The 24599-nt window shown below is 29.1% G+C and overlaps 11 protein-coding genes across 11 annotated transcripts; 4 read left to right on the forward strand and 7 right to left on the reverse strand.

Annotated features, from left to right (window-relative positions):
• Positions 1–1455: 1455 nt before the first annotated feature.
• On the forward strand, positions 1456–1714 carry BX663DRAFT_408592 (uncharacterized protein; the record flags this gene model as incomplete). The annotated part of the gene is made up of 2 exons (XM_051522269.1): positions 1456–1552; positions 1635–1714. Coding segments are annotated over 2 exons (177 nt in total), but the record flags the coding sequence as incomplete, so codon positions are not given.
• A 2334-nt stretch (positions 1715–4048) lies between these two features.
• BX663DRAFT_502301 (uncharacterized protein) lies at positions 4049–4940 on the reverse strand. Its single transcript, XM_051526590.1, has 4 exons — positions 4731–4940; positions 4523–4656; positions 4412–4450; positions 4049–4336 (listed from the first exon to the last, which is right to left on the reverse strand). The coding sequence occupies exons 1-4, from the start codon at positions 4894–4896 to the stop codon at positions 4091–4093; spliced, it is 585 nt and encodes a 194-aa protein (XP_051385256.1). The 5' UTR covers positions 4897–4940; the 3' UTR covers positions 4049–4090.
• A 389-nt stretch (positions 4941–5329) lies between these two features.
• On the reverse strand, positions 5330–7062 carry BX663DRAFT_502308 (radical SAM enzyme, Cfr family). The gene is made up of 5 exons (XM_051526591.1): positions 6617–7062; positions 6313–6520; positions 5726–6224; positions 5547–5668; positions 5330–5489 (listed from the first exon to the last, which is right to left on the reverse strand). Exons 1-5 carry the CDS (start codon positions 6923–6925, stop codon positions 5422–5424), a joined length of 1206 nt encoding a protein of 401 aa, XP_051385257.1. The 5' UTR covers positions 6926–7062; the 3' UTR covers positions 5330–5421.
• Positions 7063–7261: 199 nt separating this feature from the next.
• BX663DRAFT_530037 (chromo domain-like protein) lies at positions 7262–8469 on the reverse strand (the record flags this gene model as incomplete). The annotated part of the gene is made up of 6 exons (XM_051530288.1): positions 7262–7349; positions 7411–7495; positions 7560–7645; positions 7795–8163; positions 8236–8318; positions 8395–8469. 6 exons carry the CDS (start codon positions 8467–8469, stop codon positions 7262–7264), a joined length of 786 nt encoding a protein of 261 aa, XP_051385258.1.
• A 213-nt stretch (positions 8470–8682) lies between these two features.
• Positions 8683–11104, reverse strand: BX663DRAFT_450781 (orotate phosphoribosyltransferase). Its single transcript, XM_051523748.1, has 6 exons — positions 10860–11104; positions 10601–10754; positions 10416–10524; positions 10206–10306; positions 9763–10117; positions 8683–9404 (listed from the first exon to the last, which is right to left on the reverse strand). The coding sequence occupies exons 1-6, from the start codon at positions 11063–11065 to the stop codon at positions 8755–8757; spliced, it is 1575 nt and encodes a 524-aa protein (XP_051385259.1). The 5' UTR covers positions 11066–11104; the 3' UTR covers positions 8683–8754.
• A 3256-nt stretch (positions 11105–14360) lies between these two features.
• On the forward strand, positions 14361–15092 carry BX663DRAFT_469160 (uncharacterized protein). Its single transcript, XM_051524109.1, has one exon. It carries the CDS (start codon positions 14480–14482, stop codon positions 14978–14980), a length of 501 nt encoding a protein of 166 aa, XP_051385260.1. The 5' UTR covers positions 14361–14479; the 3' UTR covers positions 14981–15092.
• Positions 15093–15275: 183 nt separating this feature from the next.
• BX663DRAFT_502321 (uncharacterized protein) lies at positions 15276–16810 on the forward strand. Its single transcript, XM_051526592.1, has 6 exons — positions 15276–15341; positions 15412–15468; positions 15528–15644; positions 15708–15831; positions 15904–16142; positions 16223–16810. The coding sequence occupies exons 1-6, from the start codon at positions 15299–15301 to the stop codon at positions 16774–16776; spliced, it is 1134 nt and encodes a 377-aa protein (XP_051385261.1). The 5' UTR covers positions 15276–15298; the 3' UTR covers positions 16777–16810.
• A 2511-nt stretch (positions 16811–19321) lies between these two features.
• Positions 19322–19973, reverse strand: BX663DRAFT_502325 (ribosomal protein S28e; the record flags this gene model as incomplete). Its single annotated transcript, XM_051526593.1, has 2 exons — positions 19919–19973; positions 19322–19527 (listed from the first exon to the last, which is right to left on the reverse strand). Coding segments are annotated over exons 1-2 (207 nt in total). The 5' UTR covers positions 19921–19973.
• Positions 19974–20178: 205 nt separating this feature from the next.
• On the forward strand, positions 20179–21921 carry BX663DRAFT_502326 (uncharacterized protein). The gene has a single exon (XM_051526594.1). The coding sequence runs from the start codon at positions 20522–20524 to the stop codon at positions 21863–21865; it is 1344 nt and encodes a 447-aa protein (XP_051385263.1). The 5' UTR covers positions 20179–20521; the 3' UTR covers positions 21866–21921.
• Positions 21922–21963: 42 nt separating this feature from the next.
• BX663DRAFT_502328 (glycolipid transfer protein domain-containing protein) lies at positions 21964–23062 on the reverse strand. The gene is made up of 5 exons (XM_051526595.1): positions 22876–23062; positions 22732–22790; positions 22553–22671; positions 22300–22435; positions 21964–22237 (listed from the first exon to the last, which is right to left on the reverse strand). The coding sequence occupies exons 1-5, from the start codon at positions 22982–22984 to the stop codon at positions 22070–22072; spliced, it is 591 nt and encodes a 196-aa protein (XP_051385264.1). The 5' UTR covers positions 22985–23062; the 3' UTR covers positions 21964–22069.
• BX663DRAFT_502331 (uncharacterized protein) lies at positions 22939–24266 on the reverse strand. The gene is made up of 3 exons (XM_051526596.1): positions 24142–24266; positions 23803–24064; positions 22939–23743 (listed from the first exon to the last, which is right to left on the reverse strand). The coding sequence occupies exons 1-3, from the start codon at positions 24185–24187 to the stop codon at positions 23128–23130; spliced, it is 924 nt and encodes a 307-aa protein (XP_051385265.1). The 5' UTR covers positions 24188–24266; the 3' UTR covers positions 22939–23127.
• Between the last annotated feature and the right edge of the window lie 333 nt (positions 24267–24599).

Here is a 24599-nt window from a genome sequence, read left to right on the forward strand (position 1 = left end):
TTTCTCTCCCTGAATACGTAATAAAATAAGCTTTTCATATGTTTATATACAAAAAAGAAAGGGATGTACTGTTTCTAGACTATATATAACATAACATAACATAACATAAAAAAAAAACTCGTGTTTTTTAATAGAATTGACCTTCAGTCTTTCGATTTCCTTCTTTGGACTTTTTTTTTTTTTTTTTTTTGTTTGCATGAAAAAGAAGTGTATCATTCTAAATTGGACTCCTTAAAAAAAAATGCAGTAATGAAATGTACTATAAGAGAAGAAAGTAATATGTGTTGTCTAGTAAATTGGCTTTATAACAGACAAGCTTAAAATAAGTTCTAATGAACGTAATAATAATAATAATAAAAATAATAATAAAAAAAAAGCCCTTAAAATAAAAACTATAATATATTTATTTCAACTTGTATTATTATAATTAACCCTTAATTTTATAATTATAATTATAATTATTATTATTATTATTATTATTTAAAGAAAACATATAAAAGTTAACTGTGTGTGTGTGTGTGTGCGTGCGTGCGTGTGTGTGTATGTGTGTTTATATATATTTATATGTATATATAAATGAATATATATTTAAACAGATAGTTTCTTCTTCTTCTTTTTCTTCTTCGTTTTATACCTTCTTTTGTTTATTTTATGTCATCTTCTTGTATTCAGCAACAATCTTATCAAGAACATCCTTTGGTTCATGATTGCCAACCTTCTTCTCATTTGTCACAACAAAATTTGAAGTTTATAAATCCCAATTCACTTGCTCAACAACAAGAGAACAGTGAAGTTGTTTATGATTTCATGAAGAGGCAACAAGAGAGAAGGTTTAGTTACACGAGTATGTTAACAAACCCTGATCATTGTTACATGCCTATGACAACAGCAAACAATAATGATAATCATGAGGAAACGAATAGTCAAAAGGAAACAGCTTTAAGTCATGATTCAACAGTGTCACCTCAATCTTCATCTTCTGCTACTACTACCACTACTACTACCTCGGGTATCAGTCCTGTCTCAATCTCTTCTTTTATGGATCCAATTTATGTTGATTTACATACAAAGGCAATGAATCATCAACAATCCTCTGACTTGTATCGTCATCAACATACTCTGTTAATGGAACAACAATCTAATAATCAGTATCATCATCATCATCATCCTATTCAATACTATAATAATTTTGGTCAAGGTAACAATCATTACCATCCTATTTATAATCGTCATCATCCATCGTCCTCAGTACAGCAGCCTGTTTATTCGACTCATATTCGTCCCATGACACCTGTATCTCCACCATTATTAGTGAAAGATAATAATCATAATTATGGGCCTGATCATAAAAAGCAATCTGATATGAATTATTCAAGTATACAAGATACAACAAGAAATAAGAAACAGCCTCGTTCTCGTGGTCGTCGCGTATCCAGTATACCCGGTTGTGGTAATCGTATGTTTACTTGTACAGCAGATGGTTGTGGGAAAGTATTTAAACGTTCTGAACATCTTAAAAGACATGTTCGATCAATTCATACATTAGAAAAACGTAAGTGAATAAATAAAGACTTTTTTTTTTTTTGCCTTATCTTATCTCCTTCTAATCTTGCTATTTATTATAATAATAAAAGCATTTGAATGTCCTTATCAAAATTGTCATAAACGATTTTCAAGGTCTGATAACTTGAATCAACATATTCGAATTCATCGTCATACAGCTGCTGCTGCAACAACAGCAGCAACAACGGCGACAACAGTAACAGCAGCTATTCATAATCGATTCAATACGACAAAGCCATCATTACTAGTAAAGAGTAATAATAATAATAGACTATTATCGGTCAATAATTCAACAATTATAAATAATAATTTTCATTCTCATTATACTACAGCTAATAACAACAGTACTTTTTCAAATTTTATTTAAAAATTCTATATCTAACTATGATTCATCTTTTCTTTTTTTACTATCATTATTGTTCTCATATAATAATAGTTATATATATGTTCTTTAATTTTTATTTTATTTTATTTTTTCACTTTCTTCTTCATAATAACAAGAAATATGTATATACATATATAAATATACATATAAAACATACAACATGATTAGTGTAATAGTCTCCTTTTCTTTTTTTTTTCTTTTTTTTTTTAAATATATAAATACATATTATAATCTTATTGTGATGGCTCTAAGAAGTTATACTTTAATTAATACATAAATGTATATATTTAAATCTATTTTCAATAAGGAGTTTAGTGGGTAAATTATACAATAGGGAGATAATGGTAAAGAAGAAGGAAAGGGAGAAATTGACTTAAAAAAAAAGAGAGAGAGAGAAGGAGAGAGAGAGAAGGAGAGAAGGAGAGAGAGAAAGAAAGAGAGAAGGGCAAGGAGGGAAGAAGAAAGTTAGATGACATCAATCCTATTTATAAAACAGATGGTGTATAATAATATAATTATATAAATACGCACTTAGACATGCACAGAAACTTATTAAGATACACCGATAAAATTCTATCATTAAAGTAACATTTAATATGTGCATGTATAGAGTAGAGTAGACTTTATTAAACTTGAAATACTAGATGCATTTTAGTTGAGCCCTGTTCAAATAAAAAAAAAAAGAAAAAAAAAGGGATCACGGATACAAAAGAATTCTATAATTGTACATTATAATTCTTGTGAACACATGTTAAGATTATTTTCAAATAAAGCAATAGAATAGAATGGCAAGCTACTATCGTTATCTATTTTTACTACGGCCTTCTGTATCATCATTTACAGAGTCAATTCGTCTAATCATTTTTTAGATTCTTCTATTGTACATAAGGAATTCTATTTAAAGTGTAATTAAATAATAAAAATAATAAAACGTCATTACTATCGCAAGTAACAAGAATAATAAGCTTATTCAAAATCACGGGAAATGGGCCTTATAAACAATAACAGAATGATATTGAATATAGAATTCTGTTAACAGAAAAAAAAAAAAAACGCTGCTTAATTTAAACTTTTGTCATATTTAGTTTACAAAAAGTAACACAGCTACTAGTCGTTACTAACAGTAAAGTTTATTATTATGTTCCTGAATTATTTCAACACAACACAATCTTTTTTTTTTTCAATTCCTTTTATAATGAACGTTCATATTTTTCCTTTAACTTCTTCTTGTCAATTGCAACAAGTCTTAATTAAAGGTTTGAATATGCTAAATAGTAAATACCAAGACCCTTTTTTTTCCATTTTTTTTTTTATCTCTTAGAACAATCATTGCTAACTATAACAGCCCCTTGTCTCTAAGTGTTGATTTCTAAGAAAGATCTACACTCTGTTGCATAATTAAATACTTTATATTCCTCAAGATATAACACGACCCATGTCATCAAGCTATCTTCTTGACATGCAACAGTCAAAAAGTTAGATACCTTGGAATTTAATTTCAGCAATTTTATTTTTATCCCAAGAAATATATTTTTAGTATCTTAATAAAATGTCTTTTATTATACATAATGAAATAATATATTATTTGCAGTATTTTTGCTATTTTCGATATACAGATATTTCTGCTTTCAATACTTTATTATAGGCCCTTTTTTATTATTATTGTTGTTATCTTCCTATGTTTACTGACTATTCGTCTTTTTTTTTTTTTTTTTTTTTTTTTTTTTTTTTTTTTTTAGAATTTAATTTTTTTTTTCCCTACGTCATTTGTTACTAGAGCTGTCATTATCACTCATCTTGATTTCATACAGAGAACTATTGTTTCACTTATATTCTCTTTGAGTGAATAATAAAAATCGTACTATTTTTTTTTTCAAGCTTTCCATAGATGCATGCATGCATGCATGCATGCATCTATATATACACATATACATTAATAAATGTGTAACGTTAAACAATCATGATTACACGTAGAGTACAGATATTAGTAACAATAAAGGCCCGACACATAATATGCAAGTTAGGGACATTTGTACTTAAATATTAGACATTACAGACATATTACATTAAATAATATGTATGTATGTATGTATGTATGTATGTAATTTTTTTTTAATAATAATAAATAATATTAAATTATCATTAGAAGAATTGTATTAAAGTAAAAATAAAAGTGACCAAAAGAAGGAGCTTGGATAGATGTTGAACATGAGTGGTATTAGCTGAGTTAATTTGATTGTAGATACTTTGGAAAGATGTGGTAGAACTACTAGGAACAGAGGACGCTGTACCAGAAGCAAGGGCTGTGGATGAAGGAGTTTTAGGTGCTGCACCAATTGTAATTGGAATACTAACATTTGTTTGAGAGAAGCCATCAACAAAGGCGACCTAAATAACACATAATATTAAATATCTTCATTCACTCACTCACTCACTCACTCACTCACTCTCTCGTCTACTTACTATATAATCTCCAGCAGTTGTATTAGAAGGAATGTTATACTATGAATATAAAGAAAACAAATTAATCTCTTCCTTTAGATGGGATTCAACAAAATAATAATAATACTTTACATTGAATTGATGTTCATAGACAGTAGCGCCGTCTATTTCCTTTCGAAAGCTAAAGCCCTGACTAATATCAGCAGAGGCAGTTAGAACTTTATAGTAATCGTTGCTACCAGTTAACACAATTGAAAGTTGAAGATCTATTATATAACAAAAAAATAAATAAATAAAATTCTCTCTCTCTCTCCAGCTACTATGCATTATTATTATTTACTGTCAGAAGTAGCATTATCTGCAATATCGTAAATACAAGGAAGCGCTTGACTAGCAACGTAAGGTGCATTAACCTTTGGAGACGTCACGTTATATAAGTATGTTGGGGATCGAACCTGTGCATTAACAGCGATAAACAAAGCAGACAATAAGATGTAGAATTTCATTGTTACTTTATAAAAAAAAAAAATAAATAAATAAAAAAAAAAAAAAAGGGATAAAAAATAAAATAAAATAATTTATTACTGCTACTTTCTTTCTTTCTTTTTAAAGAAGAAGGAGATCGAAGGTGGCCAATTAAATTGAATTTATAATTAGCATTTTACCCTTGTTCCTTCCAACCTTTTTAATTTTTGCCTTTTTATTAATGAAACAACTGTGTTTCTTATCCATCATTTTGAATGGTTAATTATAAATTAAGCTTTTTTTTTTTACATATCCCAGGTGAACTATGCTAGGAACCTTCTTCTTCTATTAGAAAAGAAAAAAAAAAGAAAAAAGAAAAGAAAAAAAAAAGTACTACACTAATTTGGCCTTGCTTCTTCAGGTATAAGATCACGTATACAAATTTATATATAAGAAATAAACAAATAAAAATGGCGGGTTTACAAGTTTACTATTTTTGTTTAATTTTTCTATTTAAAGGAATACTTGCTGTGTTGTTGTTAAAAGACCAATTTATTACAGTAAAATTAAAAAACTTTCTTTTTCTTCTTTTTTTCTTCTGAGCTTTTTAATTGGCCACATGCTGCCATAATATCTAAAATAAATAAACGTTAATTTATTACCTACTATTGAGCGTATATCTTTCTCATACCTTGTCCTCTTGGTCGACGAATGGTACAATGAACACCCCCATCTATTACTGTTTGTGCAAATCTTTCGATATGTTCCATCTTTGTTGACTCATAATTACTTCCAGGCCAAGGATTAAAAGGTCTATCATGGTTGTAACATAAATAACCATGCAAAATAAATTATATGAATTGTACTTACATTAAATTAACATGGGCTGGTAACTGTTTTAAAAGCTTAACTAAAGCTTTTGCCTCAAAAAGTGAATCATTAACTTGATGCAACATGACATACTCAAATGTAATTCTTTTTCTATTATTGTGATTATTCATGGCATGAGCATACATCCTACAAGCCTCTAATACTGTCTCTAACGGATATGTTTTGTTTAAAGGCACTAAAATATCCCTTATTGAATTATGAGTCGCATGAAGTGAGATTGCCAGTGAAACACCTAATTCTGTTGCAATTTTAGGAATCAATGGTGCCACGCCTGATGTCGATATTGTAATTTTTGATTTTGACCAATTTAATCCATCAGCATCTGTCAATATTTTGATTGCCTTACTTACATTCCTCCAATTATAAAGGGGTTCACCTTGTCCCATGAAAACCATATTCGATATGATTCTTTTTTTATTTTCAATATTTAAAGGAAAATCATCAGAATGACTGGCTGCAATCATATATTGCCCTACAACTATATATCAGAGTAATCGAATAGAGTTAAAGAAACCAATGTATACATATATACATATATATATATATAGTTATTCACTATAGAATACCTTCTCCAGATGTTAAGCTTCTTTCTAATTTTTGAGTTCCTGTATGACAAAAACTACATTTGAGAGAACAACCTATTTGAGATGAAACACATAAAGTAGATCGTTTAGATTCGGGTATAATCACAGTCTCTACAATGGCTCTAGGATCTTCTTTAGTATTGAATCCAATCAAAAACTTTCTTGTTTTATCAAGTGCTATTTTATCAAGCTAATAATATTGATTAGTTTTTTTTTTTCTTTCTTTAAATACAACTGTGACAAAGTAATCGTTTTGTATGTTTGTATATGTATACAATAATCTAACCTTGACTTCACCATAATTAATTTCATATTGGCTCATCAATTCTGCTCGAAGATCTTTTGGAAGGTTTGGCATATCATTGAAATGAGTTTTTCCTCTTTTATACATGTGTTGCCAGATTTGTAAAGCAATGTATTTCTTTGCTTGTGGTATTGTTCTCTTTATTTCATTTTGTAATTCTTCCAAGGTTAGACCGATCAAATTAGTCTTTTTATTTATTATTTGTGTAGATCTAGAAGAAGGTAAATGAAGATCACTGATAGATGCAAATCTCCTAATCGATCCATAAAAGACTGTTGATCGTCGGAGCATTTGTGTATTAGAATGGATATTAGTAAATGACAGCTATTGTTAACAGGGTGTGCTGCTGTAATAACAGTCAATTTTGAGATTTTTTTTATATGTATTTTGATTGGAGGATAAAATGAACGACTTTTTTTTTTTTTTTTCCCTAGTCGGCATAATTTTCAATAATACATGTTATGCTAGGATTTTTTTTTATCTTTATAAAGAATAGACGGCAATACAGTATGAATACCAATGAAGATAGGTTGTTGTGTACAGCCTTTTATAAATCAAATAAAAATCCATCTTATTATTTAGAATAGAATAGAGTAATAAGATTTATTAAAAATTACACTGCTAAAGTTAATCAACATTGGACAAAGCTACATAACCTGGTGCAGCATTCTCATATTCTGCTTGAAATAATTGCTTTTGTTGTTTCTGCATAAATCTATTTAATATGAAAATATAAATTTATATGTAAAAAAAAAAGTACCCTTAGTATTAATTACCTTAAAATGTCTGTTAAATAACTCATTAGGACTTCAGCTGTATCAGGATCCATGTCTGTGTGTGCAATTAAACCAGGTATTTGAACTATAACAAAAGAAATGTAAACATGACTCTTTTTTTTTGATAATCCTTTTTCTTTTCTTTTTACCAAATAATCTCAAGAAATGTTCGGCGCCATAAATATCAACTAACTCTTTATCAGGGTAATCTTTTCTAATATTAGCATATTGATGTCTTTCAAATCTATATAATAGCATGGATCCTAATGCCTTGTTGAAATAAATACGTAAACCATGTAACACTTCTTCTAACAAATCTTCGTTTCTGTTTATATGTGTTTATAGTAAGAATAAGAATCCATTACATAATCATAGTGAACTTACAATTGATTATTTCCTTTTTTATCTCTTTTAAATCTTTTATATCTTGCTAAAACATCATTTACTGTAATCGTTCTGGGTAGTGTAACTAATTGTTGATTCTTTGTCACATTTTCCCAATCATCAACCAGTTGGCCTTTGAGTGTATCGGGTATATCAAGCCTTAATTCTGGTTTATTTAAATAACTCTCCTCTTCCTCATCCAGTTTTGCCTTTTTACTGCCATCTAATGAATCATTATCTTCCTCATTTAATGTAGACATCTTTTTGCCATCTTTTTTAGAAAGATAAAACGATTTTAGTCTTGATTGCATCTTAAGATTCTCTTCAGACCAACGTAATATTCTTGTTTCGGGTACCCATTCATCCCAACTAATGTGTATATATTTATCAAGTAAGTGAGTTGGTCAATATTAAAACATGTATACTTCTAACTATCTTTGCCTTCTTTTCCAGCCTTTATAATGTACAAAATAATAAGGACCTGTCAATTCTGGATCTTTATCCATCCAATTTCGATCAAGAATCTATTATTTCAATTAAGTACATATTAAAAAAAAAAAGAAAGAAAAGAAAAGAAAGCCCCTCTTTGCAGTTATTTACTTTTGCTTCATAAATCAAAGGACCATGATAACATAATACTTTTTCATTTAACTCATAAGATAATTTATCATTCATTATTTCTGAGTTGTCTTTTACTGACATGAAGGAAATAATAACAATAATAATAATAATAATAAAAATAGAATAAAAAAAAAAAAGATTTCGTGACTTGAATTGTCATTTATTATCTAACTCTACTGAGCTACTGCTACTACTACTACTACACTTGTTAATAGATTGGCATTGATTTTTTTTTTTTTATTCTTATTCTTTTTCTTCTTCTTTTATATATACATATAAACATATACATATATGCATTTTATTTCTATATTACAAAACAAACAAATAAATTATATGATTCTAATTCTTTTTAATACCATATTGAGCTTTGTATTCTTTCATCAAGTTGAGTTCATTTTCAAAGGTGCCCTTTTCTTCCATATATTCCATGATATGATCCATAGAAATGATGGCACGAACTTGAACTTTATTTTTTTCTTCAACAGCCTGAATAGCACTCTTGCCACTACCATCAGGAGCAACCTCAGCACGATCGACAGCGACAAGGACACCTGTCAATTGAGCATTGTTTTGCTTGATAATTTCAATGGACTCATTAATAGCTGTACCGGCTGTGATCACATCATCGACAACCACAACTTGACCCCGAAGTGGAGTACCTACGATATTGCCACCTTCACCATGATCTTTCTTTTCTTTACGATTAAAGCTAAAGGGGGCCTCCTTATTGTAATCCGTGGAGAGAGATAAAGCAGTAGCACAGACAAGGGGAATACCCTTATAGGCAGGGCCAAAGAGAACATCATATTTAAATCCTGCATCCTCCAAGGCAGCAGCATAAAATTTACCAATCGCTCCCAATGTCTTACCACTGTTAAATAAACCGGCATTAAAGAAATAAGGTGATACTCGACCTGATTTAAGTTTAAATGAACCGAATTTTAAAACATCGTTTTCAAGTGCAAATTCAATAAATTCACGTTGATATTCTTTCATGATTTAATGTATAAAGTAAAAGTAAAAGAGTAAAAAAAGAAAGAAAGAAAGAAAGAAAGAAAGAGAAAGAAACTCATAAGATGTAAGTTCAGTTATTATCTTGTGTGTAAAAAAAAAAAGCAGAATCTCCTCTCTCTCTCTCTCTCCCAAAAAAAAAAAAAAATCTCCGAAAGTATGAATGCATTGTGACTTTTGTGACTGTTTATTTTTATTTATTTATTTATTTTTTTTAGATCTTAGATCTTCTATTATTACCAGTTTCAATCAAAGGAATAACCACTTTCCCTTTATTTTTACCAGAATGAAGATAAGCAACGGCATCAGCAACTTGATGAATCCCCTTTAGATGACCATGATCAATAAAAACGTTTAATTTGCCTTCTTGTACTAAATGAATTAATTGAGCCATATGAGAAGCGTGTAGATCCTTATAATCGGGCAGAAAAAATCCAGCTACTGTACGAGAAGTACCAAGAAGTTTTAATGTATTTACATTATCGCCTGCCATGCCATTGGCATCTGTATAAGTAGAAACAGTACCAATCACAATTAATCGTCCACGCACAGCAAGTGATTTGAGACAAATATCAAAAAATGAGCCACCCACACTTTCAAAAATAATATCTACACCTCGAGGATATTCTTTTTTCATGACTGTTTTAAAATCTTCCTTTTTATAATTAATGACTCTATCACATCCCAATCTCTAAGGAAACATAGTTTTAGTTAGTTAGTAAAGGGAGATAAAAAAAAAAGTAAAATAAAATAAAATAATACATCTATGATATACATACCTTGAGCATGTCTACTTTATCTTCACTTGAACACGTACCAATGACATGATTACCAGCCAATTTAGCTAATTGAACAGCAATTTGTCCTGCGCCACCAGCAGCTATTATTATACATAATAATAAGTAGTGATTATTATTATTATTATTATTATTATTATTTTAAAAAAAAAAAAAAAAAAAAAAAAAAAAAGACACACTGTATTTATTTACCGGCAGTGATAAGGACAGTTTCGCCTTGAGTCATACGACCTGTTTCAGTTAATGCAATAGATGCAGTTAAACCTGAAGTTAAAAGCCCTAAAAGTTCAGGCCTATCATTCTATTACATTCATGTTATTATATGTATATAAATATATATATATTTTTTTAGTACAAAGTATATCAGCTATATTTACTGGGACAGGAATAATAGCTCTTTGAGATATCTCTACAAACTCAGCAAAGGCACCATACTGAGTATAAACAACAAATAACCCCATTTTATCATTTGAAACATTGGATCCAACTGCAACTATTTGTCCAAGAGCTTCAAATCCAACATCAAAAGGTCTAATTAAATAATAATAATAACAAGATTTAAAATTAATAGTATAAACATATTTATATATGTATATATATATATATATATATTTTTGTTTTCTGTTATGTCTTTACGGTTTAATGTCAGGAATGTATTTTCCATTTGTAAAATTAACATCAGAAGCGTTAATACCAAGGTAAATATTTTTAACAATTACATTATTAGGCTTTAAATTTAAAAGTAAATCTTGGTAATTTACTGTAACAACTTTTGTTACTTTAGAAAAGTCGTTGCCTATTTGAAAAGCTTGAATTTTACGAAAAGTAGTAAGGCTATTCATAATAATAGTTGATACAAATAATAATAATGATAAAAAAAAAAAAAAAAGTTCAGATTGGGGGGAGGGAGGGAGGGGTGGATGGAGTAAGAGAGAAAAAAAAAATGTAGATTATTAAGCAGTTTTATCAGCTTACTGTGTGTGGGGAAAATAGGGGAATACTACTATTATCCTCGTCTACACACACACACACACATGCATACACGATGTACAATATATATGTATCTTCATTATTCTTTAAAATATCTTATCATGACCGAAAAAATAATATCAATATTAATTATAGATGTTTTTTTTTCTCTCGCTCTCTTTGAAAGCCTTTAACAGCCTCAAAATGCTTAATAATTTAGCTCTTTTTTTTTTTACATATCTATGCAACAAATTCTTCAACTCAATTAAACCGTAAAGAATATATGGATAGCAATAAGGGGAAAAAAAAGGAAATAGACTCTCTATATCTCATAGATCGTTTTTATTTTTATGATGATCAAGTTCCTTTCTTTAAAGATAATAGATATCATCTGTTGATTATGATAATATTGTCTTTAGAAGAAAAAAAAAAGGAAATGGTTAAAATGTAATTCTTGTATTTTTGATAATAAACTGTATGATAGCAGTGATGAATTAGAGGATTATTATTTTGTTGACTAAAATTATCTTGTTTATTCATACTTTGTAAACCAATAAAGTCTATTTAATAGTGGAGAGAAAAACACACACACAACTTGTAATTTTATAACAGCAAGATAATAGCAAATAAAAGACGTTACTATGGTTATGAAGCTTAAAAATATGCCTATAAAGGGGAAAAAAAAGCTATTATTTGGGGGGGGGAATAATGCATTTTATTGTTATAGTAATAATAATACGTTCCGTTGTAGCAGTATTCTACTACTACTACTACTATTATTATTATTACGTAATAGTTATTTCCTGAGTTTGTGTTTACTAAACATAATAAAGAGAACTTAACACCACCTAAAAATAACTAAAAGAAAAAAAAAAAAGAAAAAAAGAAAAAAAAAGAAAATGGTTAATTTCGTAGTTTTAGAATCTAAATACATTCAATACGACGACGTTGTTTAGATGAATACTGCTCAAAGCATAGTCACATATATTTCCATTTGAATAATAAAGGTTTCGATTACTATATATAATTATTTATTTTCCCTAATTTAGACAATTATTTTTTATTTTATTTTTTTTTTCTTTCAAAAAAGTTTGAGTTATTTTATAATAACTGCGATTGAATGTTATCATTGTTGTCCCTGATTTCCTTCCTGTAATCAAGTTTTTTATTTTTATTTTATGCATGTTCTATAAATTCATTGAAGACATAAACGCGTTATTGATTGATATATGTTATTCTTAAAATAGAACTAAATTATTGAGTCTTTATTTATTATACATCTCTATAATAATACGCCAATAAATGAATTATCAGCAAATAACATTGAATATGTAATCTTAAAAAAAAAATAGTTACAAGTCAGTCTTATTCATTCACTTCTTACTGTGAGAGATTGGAAATGCTCTTGAAAGCATTAGCGTCGCGTTGCTATATTATTCTGTAGCTTTGACAAGTGAGAATAATATGTAGGTTGACAATGGCTTGAGCGAATGAGATTTATCTACAGAAATGGCAGATCTATATTGATATTTAGATATCATTCTATAAAAATGGTAAGCAATATATAGTATACTTCTTCCTACCATTTATCAAGGTGCTGACCATTTTTTTACCTGGCTTTTTGTGGACCCCTTGATATAGATGTGCTCTCGAATGGCCATAAAACTCTAATATCCTCTGAAGATCCATCAAGACACAAGTAACATAATAGAAATATATGTTGACACTTGAGAATTTTTTTTTTTTTTGCCGTTGAAATAGTGAGCAAGATACTTTCCACATCCCCAACGATGAATGAGCCAATATTAAAGCAAATATCCAACACAGCATTAAACAGGTAATTGCTAATGAGTATTAAAACAATATCACAAACAGTATTATAATTTTAATGCGTAACTAAATCAATGCTATCCTTTTTTCTTCTCTCTCTCTCTTTCTCCTCATTTTATAGTAAACTTAAATCAGCAATTGATTGTTCGACAAAGGCTCACTATATTATTGTTTTCCTACTTTTAACAAATATTATTGATCTTTACTGAAAGTTTTTTGTTTTTTTTTTATTGTTGAGTAAAATGGAATAACAGGTCTGAGCTGTTCACTAGAAGATTATTTTGCTTTTCTTTTGTTTTGTCAATAAATAAAATAATAAGCATAAAAAAATTAACTTAGTCTCAATTTCAAGTTGAAAAAAACTGTTGTAGAAGATGTAATGGAGTAGGATTATTTATTTCATCAAACACTTCTTTCTCAAACTGATATACTGGTTGTCCTTGTAATAGACTAGTATACTCATACCGTTGGATTTTTAAGAGCTTTATTTTTTTTCTTTTTTTTTTAAAAAAAAAAAATACTGACTAAGGCAACAAAATATATATAAATGCTACGTGCTCATTGGTTGCTTTATTTTGATAAATAAACTTTTTTTAATCCTAGTAAAAGATATTGTAAGTGCATATTTATAGTTCAAACAATAAAAATAAAGAGGGGTTATTTTGTAACGCGGTTATTTAAAAAAAAAAAAAAAAAAAAAAAAAAAAAAAGTCTAAATATAGGCGTTGTAATAGAATAATAAAAAAAAAAATATGCTGACCATTACAATTCATAAAAAAAAAAAAATAATGTTTGTATTTAAACTTTTTTCTTGTGGTTTGCTGTACCGGTTATTACTGCTACTACTGTATGTCAAAAAAGCAAAAATTTATTAACAAGCTTGTTTTCAATACAAATGATTTTTACTGGTCCCCCCTTTCTTTATCGCTCACTCATCTATTCTTTATTATCTTATTTTAGTTTTATTTTAATTTAATTTCAATAAGATGCGTATAATAATAAACTCAAATTTTATATTATTATTTATTGATATCAAAAGACTTTAATAATATCCTTCACGTTGACAGTTACTTATTCTTATCTTGTTTGTTACTATTTTTAATTATAAGACTCTGCCCTCTGTCTTGGCCTTTTTTTTTTATTGACTATTACTGTCAATGTGTCAAATCATGAATAAGTGACAGATTTAGAAGCATAGTATACTGAATAAAATAAACCAATAAGGTACACTTTTTTGATACTATTTTTATGACAATGATGATTTATGATGTATTTTTGATTCATACAACTGAAAAAAGAATAGGAATAGATTTAATTATAGACCTTAAAGACAACCATTTTTTTTTCAATGTAGTATATAAGAAGACTCTTCTTCTTCTTTTTTTTTTCCTACATTATTATTCTACACATTAATCTATTTATTTATTTTTAATATTAATAATAATAATACTAACAAAATGAAATCTGCTTTCGCTCTTGCACTCTTTGCTGCTCTTGCTGTTTTCAGTAGCAATGCTAAGCCAGTTGAACCTTACTATAAGATTAGTGTCAAGTCTGAAACTGAATTCTGTTCATTCTTGCCTCCTCATCCTGGAGATTTTGTAGCTACTACTGAAAGCAGAGGCAAGGCCTTCTGTACTAAACCTGGTTTGGGTGGTGAGGTCTTCCCTGAAGGTTTTATCACAGCTGCTCACTTCTTAAAGACTGACAATTATGCTCAAGTCACTGGTAGATTTGATCGTAAAAAGTACGACTTGCACGCCTCTGATGATGGTGGACAATACGATTACCATGATGTTCCTTGTGCCAGCTGTAACGGTTACAAGTACTTTGTCAACTTGGTTGGTCCTAATGCTGATACCTTCTGTATTCGTTGCTGTAACAACTCTGAAGATTGTAACATTGGTATTTCTACCTATGGTTGTGAAAGAGTTATCCCTGGTAACTACGACTATTAAAATCTAAGTGGACTTTCTTTAATATCAACATATTACTTTACTTTATTATATCTTTCTTTTTTTAATGTAATTCTTGTAATTCAATAAACTCATTATCATTATTATTATTTAAGCTTATTTTTTTTTCCCCCCAAGTCGTCTGTGCAGCATAATAAGTTGAAGTGGTTAATTACGTAATATTTGGAAATACTTTATAGTGTCGCGTTTGATGACTTTTTTTTTTTTTTTTTTTTTATCGAACGGAGCCTGAATTTACTTTTTTTCAAGTCTACTTTTTCTTTTCTTTTTCTTTTTTTTTTTTTTTATTTGTTGATCACAATGTCAATTGAACATGTTGATAAACTAGAAAAAATTCAACATGGTATTTTTTTTTGTCTTTTCTTTACGTGAAATATAACTTAAGTAAAAAATAACTTATTCATCTTATTTAGAGATAACCTGCACTATATGTCAAGGCATCTTTGAAGATCCTCATTCTTTAAACTGCGGTAAATTTTATTTAATTCATATATAAAAAAAAATTAATTAGAAACCAAAAAAAAAAAAGGTCACTGCTATTGTGGACAATGTATTTTTGAATGGTTAAAGAATAATAAATCATGCCCTATATGTCGAGTACCCGCTATACGTCAACCTATTCATATCATTACTTTACAACAATTAAGTAAATTCATAGAATTCGAAAAGATCTATTCTATATACATTTATATATTAATTAGTTGTATAGGTAACTTCTTTAGACCTGCCAATGCTATACCCTCAACTCGATTAACTCGTGCGGATTGGATACAATTATATCCTATTGATAACCAAGCAAACTGTATTCGTGATGAAGATGAAGATGGTGTCATGTAAGTCAATATCATATACATATATATATATATATATATACATAGAATCTCATTAACATTATACACGTATAGTTATCGTTGCTCACAATGTGGTTGGGAATTAGATGAAGAAAACTTTTGTTCAAATTGTATGATTACATTTACTGTAGATCGTCCCAATAATGATAACTTTGAAGTATCTGATACAGAATCACATCATGAAGACGAAAGGGATTTGTCAGATTTTGTTGTTGATGATGATGAATCTATTATTTATTCAGATGATAGTCATACATTTCCTAATGAACAAGAACCTGTTGAAATAAGTGATGGTAAATATTACATATATGAAGAAGGTTGAGAGACTTGTTTTTGATAAATATCCTTCTTTTTTTTTTTTTTTTTTTTCTAGATGATGAAGAGCGTGTATTATATAATAATCGTAAACGAAGAATTGAATTAATAAGTGAAGATGATGAAACGGATGATGATACTGATAGTAAGAGTGTAATATCCATAAGTGAAGAAGAAGATGAAGATGAAGAAGATGAAGAAGAAGATGAAGATTTACATCGACGATCTGCTGTTTCAAGGTTTATAGATGATTATGCAGAAGACGAAGATGAGATTGAAGAAACAAGAAAAAAGTCACCAGAAATCGATAAAATTACAGAAAATATCATTAGAGCAAAGAATAGAATGATTTCAAATAGTTCAAGCAATTCGACACAAATGATAAATGACAGTGACTCTAATGAAAGCAGTTCTGACGAAAGTGATGTGCCTGATTATGAAAATCTACTAAGCCATTTATCTGATAATAATGAAGCTGAGAACTCATCATCAAATAAATTAGAAAAGAAAGATAAAGATGAAACATCGAATCCTAAAGCTGGTAAAAAGAAAGATAAAAAGAAGAAGAAAAAGAGCAAAAAATCATCAAAGAAAGCTAAATTAAAAAAATAATAATAAAACTCCGCCCTATTATTCTTTAAGCACTACACTCAATTAAAATTTTTTTTTTTTTGTTGTTGTTCCTTATTTGTTTTCTTATGAAATAATGACTACAATAGATAATGATTCATTTGATATAAAGTAAAATATAAAATAAAGGACGAGAAAAAAAAGTTAAATAATATTAAATACTTTTTTTTTCTTTTAGTTCATTAGAAATTCCTACATCTCCTACTCATATCGCTGATCAGCATGCTGAATTGGAAAGGTATGTTTATACAAGTAGTCATCAATGGTGAACAACAAAATTTAGGTTTATTGCTTTTTTTTTTTTTTTTTTTTTCCTCTCCTTAGATTTTGCACTCCAGATTCTTTTAATGCTTCATCTAATTACGTAAATATATTATTAACAAGTCATGGATACCCTGTCCCTCTTTTATTTGATTCAGTAGAAATAGCTGATAAATGTAAAATAGTTAATTGTATTTATTCTCTATTAAATGATCGAAAAGTATGTAAAACAATGTAATACACCATACCATAAATTAATCATTATTTTATTTATTTATTTTAGACTGATGAGAAAGAAAAGGAAGAACTTGTGTCAGTTGTTAATCAATTAAAGAAAGAAAGAGAAACTTTAGAAACTCAAATGGTAAATTCAATAATTCAATGTATACTATTTTTAACGTTAAATGTGGTTTAATAGATTCAATTGAAACGTAATTTACAACTGAAAGAAAGACATAACGCAGAGATTAAAGACAAATTAGAGTAATTAACATATTTTATATCAATCATATCTTGGTATTAAATTCTATTCCCTTTTTTTCTTTTTGATAGAACAACTGAAATCAATTATAAAAAACAACAAGCACAAATGAATAGATTAAAAGAAGAGATATCAAAAGCAAAGAATAATATGCAATATATGAAAACACAATATGCTGTAAGTAGAAATAGTTACATCTATACCTTTGATATATTCATTTTTTTTTCTCTAGCATGAAACAAAGAAACACGAACAAGATTTAGCAAAGACACAAGAAAGACTATTAAAGTTAATGAACAATAACTATAAAGTCAATATTTCATATTTAAATATGAACAAATATTTTGATACAACTACAAACAATGAATCAGATAATGATCAAGTTATTCAAACACGAGCAATGTATACAGATTTATTAACCAAGTCGAATGAGAAAGAAGGAAAAATGCGAGTAGAGAGTGAAGAGTTAAGGGCAGCATTAATCAAATTATATACAGGTGTACGTCGATTATTAGAATCCCAAATACAAAGATTTGAAAATGAGATAAAGAAACAAACGAAAAGTCGTGATTCTTATGATGAGGCTGCCAAATTTCGTTTGCCAATGGATTGTGGAGGTAAAGAAGCAGCTAAACAGGTAGAAAATCTGCTGGACAGATTGAAAGAGGAATGGGATCATCAGATAAAGAATCAGCCTAAAGAATACACAGAAGATGATATTAAAGAGTATACGGATACAATAAGTTCATTGGAGGAAAATGTTCAGAACTTACTTCAAACAATAGATGATATAAAGACTGAATATGAAGAAAAGATGAGAATTTACAAACGATTTGAAGAAGGTGATTTCTTTAATACTCTATACCCAACACCTAAAGATGCATATATCATATCAGAGTAAGCATTATAGAATAATAAGCTTTGTACCTATTTCCAACCTTTTTTTTTTTATAGTTCTGAAGATTCTTTAGACGAATTACAATCAAGTAATCTCCTTAAACAACAACAAATAAAGAAAAAAATGTTACAAGATCAACGTAAGATAACTGAATCTGCCATAACTTTGGGACAACAGAGAGCCCAGTTAGAGGTATTTTTTTTTATTTTTTTTTAATTCATACATTCATACACTTATACGTCTTATTTAGGCTGAACGATGGGCTTTTAATGAAATGAAACGTGAACTTGAAATGCAAAAAGTGTTAAGTGATAATAATCATTATAGTAACATACCATTACAGTCAACAGAAACAGCAAACAACACGTAAGTTCTCAATAGATTGAATTACTATTGGCCTATATTCATATTACTGATTATATAGATCTACTACAAATACTTCAAGTCCCAGAAACATCGCTACACCAAATCAAAAAACAATTCATCGTAGACCGACATTAAATGGAATTAAAGGACCCCCCTATAAAAGACCTAGATCCTTTTTAGGAACTCCTTCCATTAATTAATTTATTCAAGTGGAATTCATCTTTTTACATATCTTTGATCTTGTTCCTCATTTACTAATTTTCCCCTCTCTCTCTCCCTCTCTCTCTCTCTCTCTCTCTTTTTTTTTTTTTTCCTTTCATGAATCCATAAATAATACACCAACTATTCTACAATGTATTATCTCACCCAATGTTCATAATATACAAATATATAAAGCGTATCGTCTATTTTTTTTTTAAAAAAATTTACATCAGAATATTCTGCTGCAATTTAGACTTTTATTTCTTGGAAAGTTGAATGCTGCCAAAAAAAATAAAATAAAAATGGGTTGTCTGCTACTCTTTAACGGAGACGACGAGCTTCACGTTCAGATTCCAAGAGACAGAGGATATCGTTCTCACGAACGGGACCCTTGACGTTACGGATGATGGAACGGTTAGTGTCGTCCATGAATTCAACGCGGACTTGGGTGACACCACCACGAGAACCGGTACGGCCGAGAACCTTAGTAACTCTAGCGAGCTTGACGGGGGTCTTTGAAGAGTCCTAAATTCAAAGTAAAAAGAAGAAAGTAAAAAGTTAGATTACCGCTTTAATCATGCACGTCTCCTTATGCTCCATATTCAAAATTAAAAGAGAACGGGAAGGAGAGAAGCAAGGTTCTCGTAATGAATTAATATAGTAAAAGTTGAATTCCATTTTATATCATTTGATTTTTTTTAAAGAAAAAACATAATTGATTTTTTTTTTTTTTAATTGAACGTCGTAACGATTGTGTTTATTGCATATATGTCATAAAATTCTTCTCTTTCATTATATAGGAGTTTTTTTTTCTTTTTTCATCCATCGTTCATTATCTCTCTTTAATTTCGAATATGGAGTTTGCGTGTCCCTTTTCTTTCTTTTTTATAAAAAAAAACAAGTCATGATGCCTTACCATGTCTACAATCGATAAGAAAAGGGAGGATTTGCTATGCTTCAGACCTCTTGATTCCTTTTCCCAACAACCAAGTAAATAGGAAGAGTCCGAATATCACTAGAAAAAAAAAGTTCGGACCGGACTTGGAAAGTACTTGAATTATTTTTATTACTACTGGTGGGACAAGTCGTATTATGTAATAAAATAATAACAGTGATAAATATAAGCAAGAAAAATTGAGAAGTTTTTTTTTTTTTTTGATAATAATGAACATAAAAGAATGAATTACAAGATATCAATAAAATGAAATTTCAATAACATAAAGGCATTTTTATAAAATATACATAATTATAAAAAAAAAAAGTAAAAGCAAGCAGTAGATAGAATAACTCGAATCATGGAAGGAAATAAAAGAAGCTATTCCAAAGTGTTTATTAAGCCAAGCATTTTGATTTTTGTTTAATTTATAATTTGGGAACTCCGTTTTATTTGAAGCAACTGTCAAAAAAAAAAAAAAGTTTAATTTTTTACATGTATTAAATAGAGATGCTTCTTTTCATTCATTCTTTCTTTCTCTTTTTCTTTATTCCTCTCTTTCTATTGTGTACACACACACACTACAATGGAAGAAAAACTTTACAGTTCAAATGAAAATGACTCTTCTACAACATTAAATGATGAAGACAATTATTATAATGATGATACTGATGGGTTATCGACCTTAGATGATGACTGGGACACATCAGCTACAGGAGATGATACGATTGACGTACTATCGTTAGCATTAGAACAGGTTACTGTACAAATTCATGAAATTAAGAATGAAATTCAAACTAAATTATCTTCTGAATGGACTTCAATAACCAAGAATCGGCTACAGAAACAGAAGTTACATCTTGAAGCACAAAGGGCCGTTATTCAAGAGCGACTTCTTCGACAATATACTCAAATCAATAATCGTATACATCGAGATGCCAAGACAATGAGATTACGAGACAAGGTTTCATTTGTACTTGGCGTAGGTAACACATGGATTACACCTGTCATTGCTGCACGAATCCCCATCTATATTCCAATCTATTATACCGTTCAATCCTTTTATCTTATCACGATTCGATACTTTATTTATAGATCTAAACGATGGCATTATTTCTTTTTTGACCTGTGTTATTATGTTAATCTCTTAACATTGTTATTTTTATGGGCTTTCCCTTCTTCTACTTTGCTTTATACTGCTGCCTTCACACTAACGAATGGACCTGTGATATGGGCTATTATTACTTGGCGCAATTCATTAGTCTTTCATTCACTAGATAAAGTCACCTCTGTCTTTATCCATATCTTCCCTGCTTTAGTGACCTATACGTTACGTTGGCTACCTGTGCTGCATCGTGATCCCGAGATAGCACTTGCTTATCGGAATCTTCATTTTCCTGGTGCCTCTCAGATGCCATCCACGATGGGATGGTGGTACACGTTAATCGTTTCCACATTATTTTATTTAGCGTGGCAGATCTTTTACATTGCCGTTGTGGTTATTGCACGAGGAGATAAAGTCGAAAAGGGATCCTACACTACCTCCTACTCGACCTTATTAAATGACAGTAGTGACAGCAACAAAAAAAAAGGGAAGAAACCATTTATTTTGAGATTAGCTTGCATGTTTGGTGAAAGATACAAGTTACCTATGCTTATCTTTTGGCAGTTTTGGTATACTCTAGGAACATGTGCGCTTACTTATTTCTATTACAAGTCATTTTGGCTTCATTCATTTTGTTTGGTTACCATGTTTGGTGTAAGCGTTTGGAATGGAGCGAGTTACTATATAGATGTATTCTCGAAGCGTTATTTGACTGAAGTAGAGAATCAATTAGCTGCATTCAAAGAGAAAAACCTGCAACCATTAAATCAAGTTAATATGTCTGTTGGGCAACAAATGAATAATACAATGAAAAAAATTCAATAGAGAAGAAAAGATAGATATACATTTATAAGTATTCAACCTACCATCGTCATGTGCTTTTGTTTTGTTTTGTTTTGTTTTTTTAAAAAGAAAAAAAAATACATGAATAATAGAATAATATCAACCTCTTTTGTACAGAAGAATGTCTTTTTTTTTTATTACTACTAGTATATGAATAGAATTGGAGAGAGAATATGAATAGCATATTTACATGCCCTTAATATATTGGGGATTCTCCTTGAATTCATTTTGAATAATGCAAATAATAGTCTCGAGAGCTTCTAGCCAATGCTTCATTTGATCAAGTGTAGCATCCGAAACAACACCAATCTTTTCATAAAAAGTTTTACGATAAGGACAAGCTTTCATAGCAAGCTATATAAACATGTATATTCAATATCACTATGATGACGATTATTATATCTATTCAAACTTACAGCAAATACAGGACGAATAAGCATGTTATGATATTTCTTTAATGTTTGTTCATAAGCTTTAGTAAACGAAACATTTAATTCTTCTTCTGGATTAGCAATGCTACGACGTAAAGCCTGTGCTGTAAAATCAAGTCCTCTATTTCGATTTATTTTTTAATATCAAATCGGAATAATTTCCCTTATCTCTCTCTCTCTCTCTCTTTCTCTCTCTCTCTTTCTCTCTGTTTTTTTTTTCTTTTTTTTTTTCCCTTACCTGGTCAACCAAAGAAGGCCTTCAGTAGCTACTCTCTTCTTTTCAGGGGCTTCAGTAGCCATCAATTTTTGAAGGGTTTCATTGATTGAAGGATTTGATATATAGCGATCTGTGATTTTCTAATAAATTATAAGCATAGGTACTATAGACTACACTCGAGCCAATTATTTTTAATTTACCTTAATATTACCATTCATATCACTTTGAACAACAGAGAATGCAGAAGATCCAAGTAAATCTAGTCATCATTGTGTATGATGAGCAAAATAAATAAATAAATAAATAAAAACCCCCCCTTCCCAATAAATAAATATAGAATGTACCAAAAAGTTTAACAAGGCCTTTAGTAGCTTCAAGAAATTGAACAGTATCAATACCATTACGAGTATTGACTTCTGTATAAGAAAAAGGAAGAGTATCGAAAAAAGACATTATTTTATTTTTTTTAAAAGAAAAAAAAAACGAACAACTAACTACCCTTTTACTCTATTTATAAAAAGATAATTTGAAGTCCAGTAGTTATCTATTTGACGAGGAGGTAACACAACTTTTAATGAGTTATTATTAGGACATTTTTATTTTCTTTTAAGAAAACGCTTTCTTTTTTCTTTCTTAATTTTCAATGCTTTATTACTGCAAGCCTTTTCCTTTTTGTTATATTTTGTCTCCATACAATCAAAGTCATCTCTAGCTTCATTAACAGTTCCCTCATTTCTAGCTTCATTATTAGCAGTTCCTTCATCTTTATCTTCATTAACAGTTCCTTCATCACCTCCATAATCTTTGTTTTCTTCAATGAACTCTGGCAGATCGACTACTTTTGTTTCTTTATTGTCATCATCAGTGTTATCTTTATAATATGCAATAATATGACTATATGAGACTTTGTAAATCTCAAGACAGTTTTGTTTAATCTTTTCTTTTCTATCTTCATCTGCCATTCGTTCATTTACTTTTTCTGCATAATTAAGTAATAAATAAGCTGATAATAGAGTTGATAATGTAAACAATAATGGCAAATGATTTTCCCTTAATTCCCTTTCTATTCTATCTAACATTGAATGTGAAGGTTTACTTTGTTGCTCTTTAGCATTCTCAAAAAGCAAGTCCATAAATGCTTCCCCTTCTTCATTCATAAAGGCCAAATAGTGATCCTCTCTTGCTGAATTAATATAATATAAAAGATGATTTCTAAATCATGTTATAAGCAAGATTTATTTTATTTTATTTTATTTTTGATAAATAGTTACCTTCCAAATACTTGAAGCATCTTTACTGCCTTTTTACAGTAAAGATCAAGCTCATTAAGAATAAGTACTGAATCATGTTCAAATTTAGCTATCCATTTTTTCACTTTATCTATGTATCTCTTTAGTCGTCTCTTTTGCAATACCATTAAATGATTTTTAATATAATATCGTTTTGATCGAAGTGCTTGTCCTCCCTTTGAAGGTCTTCCACGACCTTTTGGTGGCTTCTTGTATAGCATCATTGAATTGAAATCCTTTGAAACTAATAAGATGATCATGTTAATATATATATATATATATATATATCTATTTACAATATCAGGTTTAATACTATATTACCTGCATTCTTTCGGTCCCTCCTAAGTCCAATTACTGATGTGATCATATCGATGGAATTTTGTAATTTATATATCAAGTTTTTAATATATTACGAAAACATAAATAAATAAATAAATATTTTTTTTTTTAAGGCACAACAACAATAGAATAAAGTCCTCTGCATTTCACCGGACTAATTTTTTAAATTTGAATAACAGCACTATACACCTTTTTTTTTTTTTCTTTGGCAAAATGATGCTGCCAATAATAATACTATTGCCCAGCCATCTTTTGAAGGGTTTGCATGCTACTCCCTTCAATGTTTTCATGACTGCCTTGCGGGTCGTCTTATTTAATGAACACTTGTATATGTGACACTATTTTATTGTTAGATGCGACACTACAATTTATTAACATGGCAGTGATATAATCTATAAAAACATGGGTTGATACAACACATTAACATTGTTTAAACTACT

Source organism: Cokeromyces recurvatus (assembly GCF_025118155.1).
Source record: "Cokeromyces recurvatus strain NRRL 2243 chromosome Unknown BX663scaffold_6, whole genome shotgun sequence".
Classification (NCBI taxonomy): Eukaryota; Fungi; Mucoromycota; class Mucoromycetes; order Mucorales; family Mucoraceae; genus Cokeromyces; species Cokeromyces recurvatus.